We start from the raw sequence: 19,566 nt of genomic DNA, 5'->3' as shown, positions 1-19,566 counted from the left end.
GTTTATTGTGTTACCAGCGCTTCATATACCCGGCCATTAATAACAATAATACAGTATATAAAATGATCTCGGGGCGGATATAATTACACGCCGGGCCGGATGTGGCCCGTGGCCCTTGAGTTTGACACATATGGACTAAATAGAACTTGAAAAGATATATTTTTTGAAATGTGATCGCGATTCAGATAGAGTTGACGCCTACACTACAGCCTGCATCCTCCCTCGCTCTTACTTTTTACCGCTCATCTAATGAATACACTGAGTATGGCTTTACCAAAACAATCATTGATGGCTAATAAAGTATCCATTATTCGAGTATGTAGATCGGGATATATATATATATATATATATATACCCGCTATCGCAGCGAGAAGTAGTGTGTTAAAAAGCTAGAAAAGAAAAGGGAACATTTTAAAAATAACGTAACATGACTGTCAATATACAGTATTTGTTTTGTGAGTGTTACTGAGTGTTGCTGTCATCAAGGATTTGATTATCATTATTTCTTTCAATCAGGTTCGTATTTGTAGGATGTGTTGTGTTCAAGTTACATTCCGTGTTTGTCAATCGCTGTAAAGATGACAGGTTTCATTCATCGATTCGTTTCTTACTGCATCAATAAACAGCTCGCCTTCTTCTTTATCTGAGACCTGACACACTGCATGCACGGGTTTTTACACTGTCTTCCTTTAGCGGACATTGACTTTTTCCACCGGTGCTTTGTTTCCGCAGTAGCTGGATTTATGAATATGCTTATCAGACGCTTCATATTTTTTGCTGCCTTTTCAATTGTGTAATTCGGTTTTGTTCAGCCTTTGGAACTGTTGCTTTTATCTGTGCACGCGCCAGTTCACGGAGCCGCCGGTGTACATGCATCGAAGGTTCCCAGCTGTGCTGGTGCCATCTCGCTATGTCCATGGCTGTATTTAATGTTACCTTAGTCCTGGCACTTAAAACTTTCTCTCGCAGTTTCGCTGAGTTTGTGTCAAACACCACCCTGACCATCTCATCTTCCTCTCCATAAGCACAGTCCTTCACCCGTGAATATTTAGTGGAGTTTGCTATTGATTGCCGCTGACGGACGGCCTTATATGGGCAGGCACTAAATTACAAACGCCAGCGCAGCCTGTCTATGAACTTAATTTAAAGTGTAGGTTTACATCGTGCTTTGTTTCCGAAGTAGCAGAACTCATGAATATGGTTGTATATGTCACTCGCCGCTTCTTATTGTTTCGCTGCCTTCTCAATTATATAATGCATGTTTTCTTCAGCGCTTTTGAGGTCTTCCTGGTTTTCTATGTACTGTGTGATTACGTGGGGCGTGATGATGTCACACGAAACTCCGCCCCACGGCGTTCAAGCTCATCTCCATTACAGTAAATGGAGAAAACAGCTTCCAGTTATGACCATTACGTAGAATTTCGATATAAAACCTGCCCAACTTTTGTAAGGAAGCTGTAAGGAATGAACCTGCCAAATTTCAGCCTTCCACCCACACGGGAAGTTGGAGAATTAGTGATGAGTCAGTGAGTGCTTTGCCTTTTATTAGTATAGATACACATATACACATATACATATATATATACATACACATACACATATATATACACATATACATACACATATACATATATATACACATATACATATACACACACATATATACATATATATACATATCTATATATATATACACATATATACACATATCTATATATATATATATACTAGTATATATACTAGTAGAATACACTCTCCAAGTGAGAGGAGAAGTAGTGTGTTACAGAAGGCACGTAAAAAGAAAAGGAAAAATTTTAAAAATAACGTAACATGATTGTTAATGTAATTGTTTTGTCATTGATATGTGTGTCGCTGTGATATATATATATATATATCTATATCACAGCCATTAATAATAGTGACAAAACAATTACGATTGATAATCATGTTACGCTATTTTCAAATGTTTCTTTCTTTCCTTCTTTAACACACTACTTCTCTGCTGCCAAGCGCAGGTATGGGTGGGTATATATATATATATATATAGCAAAATACCCGCGCTTCGCAACGATGCCATGTTTTAAAGCAGTTATGAAAAAGAAAACATTTTAAAAATAATGTAACATGATTGTCAAAGTAATTGTTTTGTGTATTTGGCGGCAGCGCCACTAAGTTGTTTTCGTAGCTGCATCAGAAAATGTACCACGACGTCTGACACGCCTCCTTTTTACTGTTTTCTCACAGCTTGCATTGCTGCTGTCATATATATACACACACACACAAACATACATACACACACACACACATATCTTCATATCTACATATATCCATCACAACATATGACATGCACATACACACAAATTATATATGTGTGTATGTATGTGTGTGTGTGTGTGTATGTGTATGTTATATATATATATATATATATATATATATATATATATACATACACACATACACACACACACAGTATATGTATGTGTATATATATGTACGTTTGTATGTGTCTATATGTGTGTGTATAGCTTTGGTCACTGAGTGCAAGGGAAAATAATAAAATATAGTCTATAAGTTATTAAACAGTAAAACATTAACGTTTTAAGAAGTACAGGTACATTGAGCACTACTGGAGTGGTTATGGTAAACTATATTTTAAAGACTGTGTAACACAACAGGTAAGTAACTAACAGCAGCTAAAATATATATGGATCATTTCTCGGTAGTAGATCCCTTTTTGAAAGGCGCTTACACGACGGCTGTGGTATAGAAATTACATTTTCTATGTTAACGCTCAAATTGTGTGCCTCTGGTAATGTGCCTTACCGCATTTAAAGAAAATTTGTTTTGTGTCCTCTGCAGTGTTAAGAGAGAAAGGTTTTGGTTTGGGATAAAAGGAAAAAGGTGTAAAGAAAGTAAATTTGCCTTTTCTTTATATAGTATAGAGATGTGTTCGCTGGACGCTATGATCGCCTTTTGGGACAGTCGCGGTGGGTCTTGTGTAGACTGGTGAGACGCCCCACCATTAATCGGCTGTGATGGCACTGTCAGTCCTCCACTTGTGTGCGTGTCTTCATAATCCGAGGTGAGGACCTGATAATTGTATACATGCAAAAGAAAGTGTGAATCATTTTTAGTATTATTTTGCCGTGGTGTAGAAAAGGGGTCCCGTTTGCACTTGTCTGGGCTATAGCAGGGGAGGATGAAAAATTAAAAGTGCTCACTTTGAATTAAGGCAGAAGCGCAGTCAGCGCCTCAAATCCTGGCACAGCTATGCACGCTGCTGGCTGCTCGACTTTGCTGGCAGGAGACCCCAGTTTTGCAGACACGCTCACGATATCAAAAGTCTCAGCGCTTTGAGGTCATTCATATATATATATATATATATATATATAGCAAAATACCCGCACTCCTCAAGAACGGAGAAGTAGTGTGTTAAAGAAGTAATGAAAAAGAAAAGGAAACATTTTAATAATAACGTAACATGATTGACATTGTCATGAGTGTTGCTGTCATATATATGCCTGCCTAAATAAGTCACCCTCTTACTTTTTTTACCGCTCATTTAATCATGGCTAGTATGGCGGAAAAATTATAAAATGGAAGGAGGATGGCTTACCAAAACAATTATTGATGGCTTAATCGATTATTCATAAAGCTTGAATTGGTGATCTGTTTTTCTGTGTTAACCTCATATTTTTTCATACTTCTTTCTCAAACCAAGGTGGTGCAAGGGTAAAATGAATCGGGATGCGCTGATCAAAGTAATCGTGTACCAGGAAATCATGCATTGATAAGAGTTCCCTTTGCTTGTAATGCAAAGTGTGATTAAATGCATTATTTTAATCGCTGCTATGGAGCACATGCATCGAAGCTTCTCAGCTGTGCTTGTGCTAAGAAAAGGAAAGATTTTAAAAATAACGAAACACGATTGTCAATGTGACCTTTTGTAAGTAGTGCCTGGAGGATTCAGTGTGTAGAAACTCTAGAGACAGTGTGTGTATTAACTTGTGGATTTTTCTGGGAGTATTTGGTGGCAGTCTGACGAAGTTGCTTCGAAAGACGGCGGAGCCCAGCTCAGACCGAAATGAGGTAACTGTCAATCCCCCACAAACACAGTCTCTCGGAATTTGCATAAGCACACCCCTTCACCTGCAATTTTAACTTAGTTACAAAGTGATCAAAACTCGCTTATATCCTGCGCCCTCTCATTAAACTTGTATCCCGCATTACCTGTGGGCATGTAGAAACGCCAGCGGCAGCCTGTCTATGAACTTAATTTAAAGTTTAGGTTTACACCTTGCTTTTTTCCGAAGTAGCAGCACTCATGAATATGGTAGTATATGTCACTCGCTCGCTTCTTATTGTTTCGCTGCCTTCTCAATTATATAATGCATGTTTTCTTAAGCGCTTTTTGGAGGTCTTCCTGGTTTTCTACGACTGCGCTGACAGTCAGTTCATGTGATGACGGAGAGCGGATGATGTCACACCTAAACTAAAACGCCCCACGCATTCCAGCTCAACTCCATTACAGTTAATGGAGAAAAAATACCTTCCAGTTATGACCATTAGGCGAGAATTTCGAAATGAAACCTGCCCAACTTTTGTAAGTAAGCTGTAAGGAATGAGCCTGCCAAATTTTCAGCCTTCTACCTACACGGGAAGTTGGAGAATTAGTGATGAGTCAGTGAGTATGAGTGAGTGAGTGAGTGAGTGCTTTGCCTTTTATTAGTATAGATATATATATATATATAGTAGATATATAGATATATATATATATATATATATATATATATATATATATATATATATATATATATATATATACACATATACATATATTCTACATATACATTCTTCGATCCAATATAAAGTGTTCCTGTAGAAAAGAATATGCTTAAAATTGATGATTTGCGTATATTCAAAGAGAATCAGAAGCATATACAAAAATAAGTATTATATCCTAATGCACGCTAGTACGGTAAGGGTTAAACCATAAAAAGCCCTCGCCTGCATACTTTCATTATTTTTCTCTGTTTAGCTGCAAAACACCAATATGACAAGTCAAAGAAAATGCAGCTTATAAGAAACAGCGTGATCATTTTAGGGGCACAACTGCCCTAACCTCTAGCCCAGTATCTAATGTGTGGGTCTGCCTGATTGGTGAAAATCGATTGATAAATAAATTTTGGACACCTGCACAGGGTATGAAGTAACAATGGCAGTTTTGGTCAGGTGATAGACATTAGGATGGGAAGAGCCAGAAGGAACAGAGTATTTTGCATAGGTGAAAAGAACTGTAATAAATGTAAGCTTGCTGAATTTGCTAATTGCTTATCTCACTTGATTTGAGTCCGTGTATGCATCACACAATAAAACTTGATTCTGCTATCTTCCCGAAACTCCCTGTGCCTATTTTGAGTCGCGTGTTTTTTGCCACAGCATTCCCCACTGGCATCAGCATTCAAAAATAAGGTGTAGACCCCTTCTTTAATGTTTTATAATCTTATTAGAGTTACTGATTGTGCAATTCATTGTGTAAAAATGCTTATTATTATTCTTAAATATAAATGTAGTGATCATCAATATGATAATTGTTAGTGAAAGATTTTGATTTTCTCTTTGTTATTCTTGGAAACAAGATGCCCCTAGTGCAAGACAAGACATCAGAATGGTTTGTAACCTTTAGCATTAATTGTGACCACAACAGTGCCAGACCATCATATTCATTTACAGTTAGGGGTTCTAATAATGTTAAGTCTAATTACAAAAAACTCCCAGGAAGAATAGGACTGGCATTTTGTCACACTCTGTCGACATTAATCCATAAAATATTTGATTTTCCAAGAATTTTCTATTATTATCATTCTCCCGTCCTCTGCATTTAAATGAAGGCAGAAGACTCTTATAAACATTGCTGTTGTGGATGTTCATATTGCTTTCCCATCCTTTTTCTCTTTCTACTGATGAGTATCCAGCTCAGTTATCGCCATTTCAATCAAGTTATTCCACCTGATGCTAGATACATCATTACCAGTGAGGGTGTTCTACTATGAAACCTTTGGCTTATTTGACTAATATCAATAATATATGCCTGAAACATACTGAGCTTCTGAGTTCTCATAATGGGGCTGGATGGCCTGCAGACACAGAATACCAATTAAGGATACCTATAAAAAGTCTAAGGATAGTTATTAAATGAGGTGAACAAATAGGACAGTTATATTCATTGTGAGAAAATAAAAAAACAAGTTCTAAGTTTTCAGAAGGGGAAGTCAAAAAAACCCTAAATAATTGTACAGGTAAAGCAAGGGTCCCAGCCAGAAGAGTGTTGCAAATGCTGAAGGCAACTGAAAGTCTTGGAGTGGAATGGTTGAGAGACCTGTGCAACATTAATATAAGAGAAGCAGGGAATTCTGAAGTTTGGAGGAGATGTGTGCTCATTCCAGTATTCAAAAAAAACAAAGAAAACAGGATGATCCATTGAATTGTGGGTCATATTAAGTGAGCAAATATTCAAGGTGGTTAAGTGAATGCTAGAGCAAAGAATTAGGGATCAAGTGAAAGATAGTAAAAATTAGATTGTTTTTATATTTAGGAAAAGAGCAACAGATGTGATATTGTTTGGCAGGCATGTGCAGCAAAAGCTGCAGTAAACATTTGTATATTTTGTAAGGCATTTGATGCAATGCTGCGAGAGGTAGGGAGTCGGGCATCGAAAAGTGAGGAATGGTTAGTGCCTGCCTTAATGTCAATGAAAAAAATATGCACAAATGGGCTTGCTTAACCAGTTATTCTAGCGTACAAATATACACATTTATGATATCAGAATCTTAATCTCTGCCTCAGAGTGTGGCTGTATTAACATACAAAATACTTGTTGTTAACTGGGCTTCGCCCAAGAAATTTCTTATAACAATGGGCATTGATTATAGTGCTTTTGGTTAATCACACGTATCAGAAGTAATATGCAACTAAGTGCTTATCTGTATATAATATTAGCAATATTTTTTTTCTTTTAAACAAGGAGCTAATATTATTGGAAAGCTTCGTGTTTGTTGTGGTTAAGGCTTTGCATCTAGGACTTCAAACCCCAGAGGTTGTGGATTCAAATCCTGCTAATGACACTGTGTGACCATAAACCAGTCCTTCACCTGCCTATGCTTCATTTGGAAAAACAAAAGAATTGTAAGCAATTGTATCTTAAACGTAGAAAGTCACCTTGCATAAAGACATCAGTCAAATATTATTATTAATAATAATAATAATAATAATAGGTGACTTGGGATGTTTACACTTAAACATGCAATAAAGAATTGTCCATGAGTAAAACATTTCTGCATTAAATCAATACCTGCTTTTTTCTGCTTTTCCTAGTGACTTGGCTTTTGTTGGTCATTGCAAAAACACAGTTTTATGGGAAAGTGTATTCTTTGGAACTGAAACAAGCTTTCAGTAGGATGTAATAGTAATGTGAACTTAGAACATATAGTATTATCATTAACAGACATTTATGGTTTTCATTTGTTTACGTTGTTCACTCAATTACAATATTTAGTTTTAAGTTTTTCATAAGCTGTATGTAGTCCCTTTTAAAGTTTGGATTTGTGAATGTATATGCAAAACCATTCTTCAAATATATATACACAAATACTGGACCCTGTGTGTAACACTGATCTATTAATCTGAAGAACAAGGATCATGGGGCATTAGCATTGAGTGTCACAACATAATTTCTGTAGCTTCCACATTAGAAATTCAAGTCCAGGTATGTCAACCTTTCACTTTCCATTTTATAATTTGATCTTTTTTTTTTTTTTTTTAAACTGTCCATTTCTTTATTCATCTGCCCGTCCAATTGGTTACTGATTCTATTTGAATGGCCTGTCAATCACTCTGCTATGTCCTTTATTTGCATAAAGTATTCCCATTGTCACAAAAAGCATGCAAGTTAGCATATTATTAATAGAAATTGACAAGTAAAAATGTATTGACAAATAAAAAATGTGTTTACTACATTTCATTTTTCAATATAGTAGCCACATTTAAATCAAACATGTCAAGGCAATTTTGAGATTTTGGGGGATTAAGTGTCTCTATTCTGGGAGTGGTTACCCCAAAATATTGATCTAATGAAATGTCCTTTCTCAGCAGATACCTACTGACCTAGATGTAGCATTCTGCCAAATTTCAGATTTTTAACTAAATGGGAAATAGTATTTTTGCTGTTGAGTGGGTTAGTGAATGAGTGAGTGAATGAGTCAGTCAACTTTGCATTATACATATATAGATAAAACCCTTTTCACTAAATTATTATTACCAGGCTTACTAATTAAGTAAAGAAGATAACTTAATGTGAGTTGTTTTTGATAATGTTACCAGTTACTTATTTTGATTTCAGGCTTGAGCCTAGATTTGTCACAGCCACCCCGCTGCCTGCGCTTGGGAAAGCAGATCATAACCTGGTTCTGCTTCAGCCTCACTACAAACCAAGAGTGAGGGTGCTACCTACAACCACAAGCTCATTCAGGAAGTGGTCCCCTAAGGCAGAGCAGGCTCTGAGAGACTGCTTTGGAACTACGGACTGGGATATCCTGCAGGGACCATATAGTGAGAACACCGAGGTGGTTGTTGGCTGCACTACTGACATCAACTTCTGTATGTACATTGTAGTTCCAGTAAGAACAGTAAGCTGCGATGCTAACAAGAAGCCATGGATTACAAGTGACATCAAGGGCCTTTTGAACCAGAAGAAGTAAAGGGCTTTTAAAGGCAATGATCAGCATGAGCTCAAACAAGTGCAGAAGAAACTCCGAATCCAGCTCAGGGCGGCGAAGGAGCAGTACAGGAGAAAGCTGGAGCAAAAGTTGCAGAATAACAGCATGAAGGAAGTGTGGGATGAGATGAAGATCATCACTGACTGCAGCTCAAAGCGGGGTGCCACCATTGAGCGAGACGTGGAGAGGGCAAACCAGATGAACAACTTTTTTAACAGGTTTGACCACCCTAACACACTCTCACCTCAGAGTACTGCACCCTCCACCCATCCTTCTGCTGATACCAGCATAGGAGAGAGTTCCCCCCCACCCACAATTACAGCAGCCCAGGTAAGCAGAGAGCTGAGGAGACTTCATGCCAGCAAAGCAGTGGGTCCAGATGGAGTATCGCCACGACTGCTGAAGGCCTGTGCATTTGAGCTGGGGAGTCCTTTACAGTGCATCTTCAACCTGAGCCTGGAACAGGGGAGAGTCCCGAGGCTTTGGAAAACATCTTGCATCACCCCAGTCCCAAAGGTATTGCATGCAAGTGAGCTGAATAACTTCCGGCCTGTCGCTCTGATGTCACATGTGATGAAGACCATGGAGTGGCTGCTGCTTCACCACCTGAGGCCACAGGTCTGCCACACCCTCGACCCTCTGCAGTTCAAATACCAGGAGGTGGGAGTGGAGGATGCCATCATCTACGTGTTACACCGATCCCTCACCCACTTGGACAGAGGCAGCAGTGCTGTAAGAATTATGTTTCTGGACTTCTCTACCGCCTTCAACACCATCCAACCTCTGCTCCTTGGGGACAAGCTCACAGAGATGGGAGTAGATTCAAACCTGGTGGCATGGATCGTGGACTATATTACTGACTGACCTCAGTATGTGCATCTCGGGAACTGCTGGTCTGACATTGTGGTCAGCAACACAGGAGCACCTCAGGTGACTGTACTTTCTCTGGTCCTGTTCAGCCTATATACATCAGACTTCCAATACAACTCGGAGTCCTGCCACGTGCAAGGATTCGCAGGACGACACTGCGATCGTGGGCTGCATCAGGAGTGGGCAGGAGGAGGAGTATAGGAACCTAATCAAGGACTTGGTTAAATGGTGCGACTCAAACCACTTACACCTGAACACCAGCAAAACCAAGGAGATGGTGATGGATTTTAGGAGACCCAGGCCCCTCCTGAACCCCGTGATTACCACAGGTGACTGTGTGCATAGGGTGCAGACCTATAAACACCTGGGAGCTGGATGATAAATTGGACTGGACTGCCAATACTGATGCTCTATGCAAGAGAGGACAGAGCCGACTACACTTCCTTAGAAGGCTGGCGTCCTTCAACATCTGCAAGAAGATGCTGCAGATGTTCTATCAGATGGTTGTGGCGAGTGCCCTCTTCTATGCAGTGGTGTGCTGGGGAGGCAGCATAAAGAAGGATGCCTCACGCCTAGACAAAGAGGTGAGGAAGGCAGACTCTGTTGTAGGCATGGAGCTGAACAGTTTGACATCTGTGGCAGATTGACAGGTGCTGAGCAGGCTCCTGTCAATCATGGAGAATCCACAGCATCCACTAAACCGTATCATCTCCAGACAGAGGAGCAGCTTCAGCAACAGACTGCTGTCACTGTCCTGCTGCATTGACAGACTGAGGAGATCGTTCCTCTCCCACACTATGGGACTCTTCAATTCTACCCAGGGTGGTAAACTTATTCAAAGTTATTGTCTGTTTTTACCTGCATTTTTATCACTCTTTAATTTAATATTGTTTTTATTTATTTATTTATTTTTTTTTTTATTAATTTTATTATAATCAATACATAGTAATCAAGTTTTTACAAAAAAAATTATCTAAGAACAGATCGATCCCCACCTTGAGAGAGAGCAAGCCAAAGGGTTTAAAATTTAAGGCTTGTAAAAAATACTAAATCAACAAATTCTTGTGCTTTATAAACTCATTTAAAAATATTACTGATTAGATCCTGCCATGTTTTGAAAAAAGTCTGCACAGATCCCCCTAACTAGTATTTGATTTTTTCCAATTTCAAATAGTATAACACATCGGTTTCACTGACTTAAAGAGGAGAGTTTGGGTTCTTTCAGAATAAGTCTGGACCAACAGTGTAGTGAATGAAACCATTTGTTTGTCTTTCTCCACCTAAGACCCTCTGAAGACCCCAAACACAGCTGTTAATGGGTTAGGGGGGATTTGAGTCCAAGACTGTCAGAGGTAATAAAATTTTTGTCCAGAATAATGTTAATTTGGTGCAGGCCCAGAACATGTGACCCAGTGAGGCTGGGGCTTGGTTACGTTCGAGGTTGGATCATGCCCTGGAAACTTTTTGGGAAAAGTTTTAGTCGAGACAGATGTGCTCGAATATAATTTTGAGTTGTATAATTGTATGTTTTGCATATGGAGCTTGAGTGAATTCTCTGATTGCTACTTTCCACTCCTTTTCTGATATATTAATTGAGAGGTCATTTCCCAGTGTCCTCTTGGATCTTGAAGGAAGGATTGTAAAAGGATTTTATATATTGTAGAGATGGATTTCAACTCCTTGAAATTGAGCAATATTTTTCCAGCGTGGATGAGGGTGCAAAGATGAGGAAACTCTGGAAGGTTCTGTTTAACAAAGTTCCTGATTTGAAGATAGTAAAAAATTTGTAGCTGGAATTTTAAAATTTTGGGACTGTAATTGTTCATAGGATGCAAAGATTGTCTATATAAAGATCTCTTAACAAGTTAAGCCCAAATTTTTTCCGATATTAAAACTTTGATATTTTTGTGGGGGTTGAAAGAGGTGGTTCTTTGCAGGGTGCCACAGAAAGAAGCTTCTCGCCTTAAATCTTTCACATTGGTTCCAGATTCTAAGTGAGTGGAGCAAATTGGGTTATTAGTGTATTGCCGATAACGTGTGTTTATTGGGCAGAGCAGGGAATACAAAGAAGTACTGCAGGATTTTACTTCTATTGCGGTCCATGCCTGTGTATGTTCTTCTATTTGTGTCCAGGTTCTTTCGCCTGTATATTTGCCGCCCAGTAATAAAACGGGAGTTAGGTAAACCATGCCACCTTCTGCCTTTTGTCTTTGTAGGGTCTCTCTTTGATGCGTGGATGTTTAGAATTCCAAATAAATGAGGTTATTGTTGAATCTAATTGTTTAAAAGAACGATTTATTAATGTATATTGGTATGTTTTAAAATAAAAAGGAGTTTAGGAAGAATATCATCTTAACAGTGTTAATTCTTCCAGCTAGTGTGAGATGAAGGGTTGACCATCTATGCAAGTCTTGTTTAATTTTTCCATGCAGGCAAAATTTTGTTGATATAGAACTTTATGTTTACTGTGATGTTTACCCGAGGTATTTAAACTGTTCTGCAATGATAAAAGGAAGGGTGTCTAATCTATATTATATGCTTAATTCACGGAAAGAGTACACTTTTATTCAGATTAATTCTGAGCCCAGAGAAGTTTTTTGAAATTCTGTGAGTGCTGCAAAGACTGCAGGCAGAGAATTTTCTGGTCCGATATATACAGTACCTTTCATCTGCATATAATGAGATTTTCTGTTCCAGTCCTTCTCTAATTTCCCCTTTATCTGATCAGTATTTCGACAATGTATTGCCAGTGGTTCAATGGCAATTGCAAACGCAGTGGTGAAAAAGGGCATCCTTGTCTTGTCCCACGTTCTAGTTTAAAGTAGTCTGAGCAAATGTTATTGATGCAAACTGAAGCTTCTGGGTTAGTATACAGAAATTTAATCCATGCACAAATGTTCCGGGCCAAACCCAAACTTCTCAAAATAGTAAAAGGTTTTTCCCATTCAATCATGTCGAAAGTTTTTTCTGCATCAATGATAATAATATTTCTGGGGTGTTTGATTTAGTTGGTGAGTATATTACTTAAACAGGTAAAATTTGAAGATAAGTGTGGCCCTAATAAATCCAGTTTGGTCTTGTGATATTCCGGGAGCACTTTCTCCATCCTTCTAGCTATGATTTTAGAGAGTATTTTAACGTCGTTATTCAAGTGAAATTGGTCTGTATGAGCATTGTAATAAGTCCTTATTTTGTTTTGGAAAGACAGTGATTAGTGCTTGGCAAAGGTTTGGGGAAGAGATTGGTTATCTCTGGCTTCTGTAAATGTTGTAATAGGAGGAGCTAGCTGAGCGGAGAATTTTGTAAAACTCTGCAGGGTAGCGTCAGGGCCTGCTTTTTTTCCACCTTGGGTGATTTTTAACATCCAGTAATTCTGATATGCAGAGGTTTTGGGGTTCCTCCACAATAAAGCGTAATTTTGGTATCTGTAATTTATCCAGAAATGCATTAGATTGTATATTGTCTTCTTTAAACTCAGTAGTATATAGGGATTTATAGTAGTCTCTAAAAGTGCATTATATTTTTGTGTTCGAGGATTTTATCTCCATTGGGGTTAGTAATTACCGAGATTGGTATGCATCTTGCTTGTGAATTTGTTACCCTAAAAGCTTATTAGCTTTCTTCCATGTTCAATAATATGATGTCTGGATTTGTAAATTAGTTGTTCGGTTTCTTTAGTTGTCAAGAGGTTTAATTCTGAATTAGAGCCTGCCTCCTCTTATGTAGAGTCTCGTTTGGAAATCGGCATGTTCTTCATCTTTTTTATAATTTCACTTTTTATCTCTGCTACTTTCTTGCTCGGTTTTTTTCTGTGGGAAAGATATGAGATAATCTGTCCTCTTAAGAAGGCCTTAAGAGTTTCCCAGAGTATTCCTGCAGAGATCTCAGGGGATGTATTTGTCTCTAGAAAGAATTCAATTGTGGTATATTCTAAATAAGTTTCAGCTCCAAGATCATCGGAGCATGGTCTGAAATAACAATAGCATCGTATTTACAAGATTTAATCTTAGGCAAGAAGTTATTATCTATAAAGAAGTAATCAATCCTTGAGTAGCAATGATGTACTGGTGAGTAGAAAGAATATGTTCTTGAATTTGGGTTTAAAAACCTCCAGGGATCTGATAAGTTGTGATCAGTTATAAACTTTGTAATTATCTTTGCGGTGTTAGTTGCGTTCCCCTGTGGAGGAAGTCTTATCTAAAAGTGGATTTAGAACACAATTAAAGTCCCCAGCCATTATAAGTTTATGAGTGTTCAGATTGGGAATGGATGCAAATAAATTTTGTATAAATTCCTTATCATCAACATTAGGTGCATAAACATTTATCAAAATCATTTTACAGTTAGCTAAGTCTCCCATGACCATCACATATCTCCCTTCAGGATCCAATACTACATCTGATGCTACAAATGGTACTGTTCTATGTATAAGAATTCCCACCCCTCTAGTTTTCTTTGTGAAACTAGAATGGAACATTTGGCCAGTCCAGTCTTTTTGCAGCCGGAACTGATCCTTACTTAGTAAGTGGGTTTCCTGTAAAAATACTATTTTAGCATTTAGACCTGTTAGGTGAGCAAGTACTTTCTTTCTCTTTAATTCGTGATTCAGGCCTTTAACATTCCAGCTTACGGTTAACTGTCCCATCATGGAGACACTGATTCTGAGTTTTGATGTCATTTTATAGTCTTAACTGGAAGTGAGATAGTTTAGGTTTTAATTTCCTATTCCCCCAAGAGTTGTTGCCATGCAGCTTATTATTACGTTGATAGTTATAATTATAAAGATTGAGATGATAGATTAGATATAGATCAAGCCTGCTCTCTTTCTCTTCCCCTTAACCCCCACCCTCCCTTTTGCCTCCCCAGGTGAGGCTAAAACCCACTTCACGCAGTCCCAGTCCTCTGACATACCCAGAGACAGAGCACGTCCAAAGCACATCAAGCCCCCATGCAGTGGCGCTTTAAGGTTAAAAGATAGAGATATCTGTTACCAATATAGTCTTTAAAAGAGGAAAAAGAAAAAAAGAAAAAGAATTTTGCACTTATATATATATATATATATATATATATATATATATATATACACATATATATATATATATATATATATATACATATACATATACATATACATACACACATATATACATATATATATATACATACACATACACATACATATAATCTTCAGCAATTTTAGTGCATTAAGATGATATCCCCAGATAATAAACCCAGGTGATGGTGTTAAAGATGTGTCCAAAACAAGCATAACAAGTCTTAATGCAGTAATAGCAATAACAGTAAACCAAGGGTATGATATTGAACAGTCTCATTTAGGGTACACATGAAATAATTAGAAAAGAAAAAAGAGGAGGAAAACGTAATTAAGCACAATAAAACATAAACATTTAGCCCTAGTAATACTAAGTAATAATAAGTAAGTAAGTAATAATAATAATAAGTAATAATAAGAATATGAGAATATATGCTGATAAAAATCCGTATTTTCAAACAAATAGATCAGACAGTAGATTATTAATCCTAGCTTTATCATTTACCGCCATGACTCACAATTATGTATCAGAATAGTCCCGGGATCAGCTTTCTTAACTCATTTTCTGCCTCCTCCTTGCTAGCGAAAACATAGAAATGACCCTGCCATTCCACTTTCAGTTTTGCCGGATACAGGAGGCCGTTTTGACATTGGCTTGCCGTAGCGCTGTTTAATATTATAGAAGGCTGCGCGTTTAATAGCTGTTGCTGGAGAGAAGTCAGGGAAGACGCTAATGTGGCAATTTTCATATATAATATTTTCCTTTTTTTTCTGAGGAGTTCCATCACCTCTAACTTAAATGATAATCGCTCAAAACGAACTATAAAAGATCTTGGTCGGGTCTGACGGTGTTTGATCAGCGTGCAAGCCGCTGCTATCTCAGATTCTGCTTTAAAGTCGCCCCCGATTATTTTAGAAAAAAGTTCAGTTGCGAATTTCACAGGGTTTAAACTTTCTCGATTCTCCGGCAGGCCTTCAATTCTGACATTATACCTTCTACTGCCATCTTCTAAAGCAGCCAGTCTGTCTCCAAGTTTTTCTCCGAGTTTTTACATTCGAACTGGCATTTACTGCTCTTTCCTCGGCACTGGAAGCTAGATGTTCGCTATTTCGATCCGATTCGTGAATGTCTCACTAAGATGCTCCAATTGATCAGCAAGCGTGCTCAGTTTAGCCGAGTTTTTCTCAATGCGCTCTTCAATTTTGCCCAGCACCTGTCGAAGTTCAAGTTGGACCTCTTGACGCAGCCTTTCATTTGCCTGTTGGAATTCCTGTCGCAGCCTTTCATTTGCCTGTTGGATTTCCTGTCGCCAGACATTCATTGGCCTGTTTCATCTGCTGTTTTAATTCCTGTTTCAGTCTCTCAAGTGCCTTTGCCGTTGCTTTCTCATTAGCCTTCTCGCTTTCCTTTATATCTTGCGTGAGCTCAGCGAGCAACACTTTCAGTTCAGATAGCTCAAATGTGCCTTCTTGTGCCGTAGATGAAGCAGCAGACTCTGCTGAAGCCGGTGTCCCGCTGCTGCTCCAGTCCCGCGTAATTGCGTAACTGAAGCCGCGGACCTCCCGGCCTTTTCCAGTTTCAGGTAATCCTCTCCAATCGGCGAGCTATCCACATCTGCACTCACGATCGCACCTTCGCTCCCCTTTTCGCTCTCAGCCGGCGATGTAGCGGACCGTGGTCCCGAGGAGTCTGTACTTTCGCCCATCTGATCCAGGTCTGTCTCTGACAGGCCGTATCTCGAGCTAGGGCTTGCTGATCGCAGCTTGGATGTAGCTTTAGTCTTCGATTCTTTCGTTCTTTCCTTCTTGTTGGCCATGTTTATATGTGTTTACATATACTGTAGCGGTCCCTCTCGGTCGAATAAATACAGGATATCTCAGAATAATAAGCAAATAATATGAAAAATAGCACCACTGCTAGCGGAGCTCCACTTCAGACGTCCATCTCCCGCATCGGACGAGACCAACTTATTGTTTTTAATCAGTATGCTGTTGCTGGAGTATGTGAATTTCCCCTTGGGATTAATAAAGTACAGTATCTATCTATCTAAACATGAAATACTTGAGTTATGAGAACTGAAATTAAGTGGTAAGTACTATATTTATACTTCTATTATAAGTTTACTACATAAGTATGCTTAAGAAAAATGGTACCCCCCTTTCCCAAACAAAAAAAATCCCTCCTTTCCAGGAATATGGGTAACAGTTATTTTACTTTCACTACTGTCTGATTTTAATATTGATGTTTTATTAAATACATAGGTCAGAAAGCAAGCTAATAGACATGGATATAAGAAAAAAAAATTTGTGTAACTCCTCTCTGTCGGAACACAACTGCTAACAGTATAGCAAACATATTTTAAGAAAATGACTTATACAGTATAGGAAAACCAGTCAAACTCTGCAAATGATTTTATAAACAATATTATTTCTTATATGAAAAGAGGAAAGTTTTATACATGAAGAAGAGAACTGGGCACTTTCTATATGTATTATTATGCAATATACAGTACAATATACACTACACAGTTAACCAACTTCATATACTAATGGGAAAGACCACATTATACATGAATTAACTGCTGTCATCACAAATTCAAAATCCTTTCTCAAATTTGTTTATTTACCTTCTCGTCATATTCCAGGTATTTAAATTTAACTTTCAGTATTTAGTTACTGTTGTGAAAGTGCCTTTTTTTGGCCGTGGGGGAAAGAAGGTTCTCATTAACTATCAATATTTTCATGCCATGTTTCATGTCCTAATTAACTGAAAACTTGACAATCCCATGTGACCCACACAGTAAGCCTGTACAAAGCATAACAGGAATATTTAAATGGCATATTTCAAGAGGCCTGGAAATTAATAGTCACAATGTAAATGAAGCAAGGAAATTGTTAAATAAAAGATATAAATAAAAATGCGATAAACATATAAAGTAAATGGCCTGTTAAAAGGAAGCTCACCTCCAGCCAATTCCATGATTCTTGCCAGTAAACGATAAATCCTTGTATAATCATTGTACATATTTGAAAATAAAGTTGAAGAAAAATCAAAATCAAAAAAAGAAGCTGAAAAATAAAGGAAATGTTTTGATTAATGCAACATATAATATAGACTAAGAATATATTTCTTCATGTAAGTTGCACTAAATAAGAATTTACCATTATTTGCTATATGGATTCTAGAACATGAGAAAAAACTGATGTGGCCAAACATTTTACTTTATGCTAATAACCACTAAAATTGTATTATTTTCACACAAAAAAGTGTAATTTAATCACTTTTGAAGAAAAAAAAAATTCTAAGTAAAATACTAAAAATTAGATTATTGAAAATCACTTCGTTCTGGATACATAAAAAATCATTAAAATGACAATATAAAATATAGAAGATATTTTAATCACAGTCTTTCTACAATATTATTATTCCTTGAACACTAAACATGAAGGGAGGAAAATGGGAGGTGAAGGTGCATGAAACCTTGCATGAAAAAGAGAAACCACAAATGTTTGATAGAACAGAATCCAAAACTAAGCAACTTTTGAGGTAAATTAATGATCCTGAAGTTCTTTAAAGCAGTGTTTCTTAAATTGTGAGGCGACATTTTTCTGATGGATCACGACATGATTTTGCAGTAAAATTACCTTAGGCAAGTTCCTCCAAAAGCGAATTTTGTGTCAAATGATGCATCTCACTCTATTTACCATACTATTTATTGTAGTAGTACAGTATGTAAAGAAATGCAATTCATCCATCCATCCATTATCCAACCTGCAATATCCTAGCTAAATGCATCAGAAAATGTTTTAATTTTTATATAAAAAATATTTCCCATAGCACCACCTACCTTCTAACATCCAGTGAAACTAAACTGAGATAACTGAGAAGCAAAGGCATCTTTAAAAAAGGGGACGAGATAAGGAAATGAGAGACACAAATGACTTATGAGGTGAAAGAAAAACTTTGAAAGTCTGAAATAAAGTAACAGATGTAGCACAATAATATGATGAATACTGGGGTGTTATGAGGGTTGAGAGGATAGGCTTGTGGCATGTATGTTTTATTTTAAAAGCAATTTCAGTGGCTATGGAGAAAAGCTTGGTGTTTCATTGCATGTCTGCATTTAAAACATACATTCTACATCTGTAGCTAAGGTTTAAAGAAAATTTTGCATTATGTTTAGTGTGCTTCATTGAGGAAGAATGACTTATAACACTGTTTTTAAAGTGATACAATTAATTTCAATCTACGAGTAAAGGACAAGTTTGATGGACTGTAACCAGAATGTCAGAAAATATTTAAAGGGTGAGAGAAGCATAGTCATTCAGCACGATACCTTTCAGTAGCATTAAACATTTCATCAAATTATTCATAAAGACTTATCCAGTCACTGTTTAAAATATTAATAGTAAATAATTTTCTTGGAAATAATTTAGCTTCTTTTTAACTCAGTTTACTGAAAAGTACTATGTTAAATTACATGTGAACCTATTTTGAAAAATATATTGTTAATGGATGAGATTATTAGAAAAGTGTTATTATAAAAAGTAAAATGTTATTAAAAAAGATATACAAGATAAGGTAACTAAACTACTTCGATTACGTGTTTTTTGATGACTTTATCTGGAAGAATGAACCAAGTGATCATTCATACTAAATTTAAAGATCATCATATCCTTGCACTGCAACCCAAACATTGATTTCTCTCAGATTTATAAAAGCTTAAAATAAGCATTAACACCAGCACTAATACACCTCAGGAATCCATTCCCTGCTTTAAATAATAATTATTTATAATTTGTTTTAATTTTATCCTCTTTGACTAAAATTCATGTGAGAAATATACTTGAAAGGAAACAAAAACATTT

At 37.2% G+C, this 19,566-nt stretch overlaps 1 protein-coding gene across 1 annotated transcript in view; it reads right to left on the bottom strand.

The window, feature by feature from the left end:
• The window catches only part of LOC120529897 (polycystic kidney disease protein 1-like 1), a 256,167-nt gene that overhangs the window by 31,181 nt on the left and 205,420 nt on the right, over positions 1–19,566 (bottom strand). The window contains exon 47 of the mRNA XM_039754112.1: positions 17,662–17,766. Coding sequence (XP_039610046.1) covers positions 17,662–17,766 — 105 coding nt within the window. The remainder of the gene's footprint in view (positions 1–17,661; positions 17,767–19,566) is intronic.

The sequence above is a fragment of the Polypterus senegalus genome, chromosome 5 (genome assembly GCF_016835505.1).
Source record: "Polypterus senegalus isolate Bchr_013 chromosome 5, ASM1683550v1, whole genome shotgun sequence".
NCBI lineage: Eukaryota > Metazoa > Chordata > Cladistia > Polypteriformes > Polypteridae > Polypterus > Polypterus senegalus.
The sequence above is the reverse complement of the archived record's forward strand: the minus strand, read 5'-3'. Positions and strand labels throughout refer to the sequence as shown.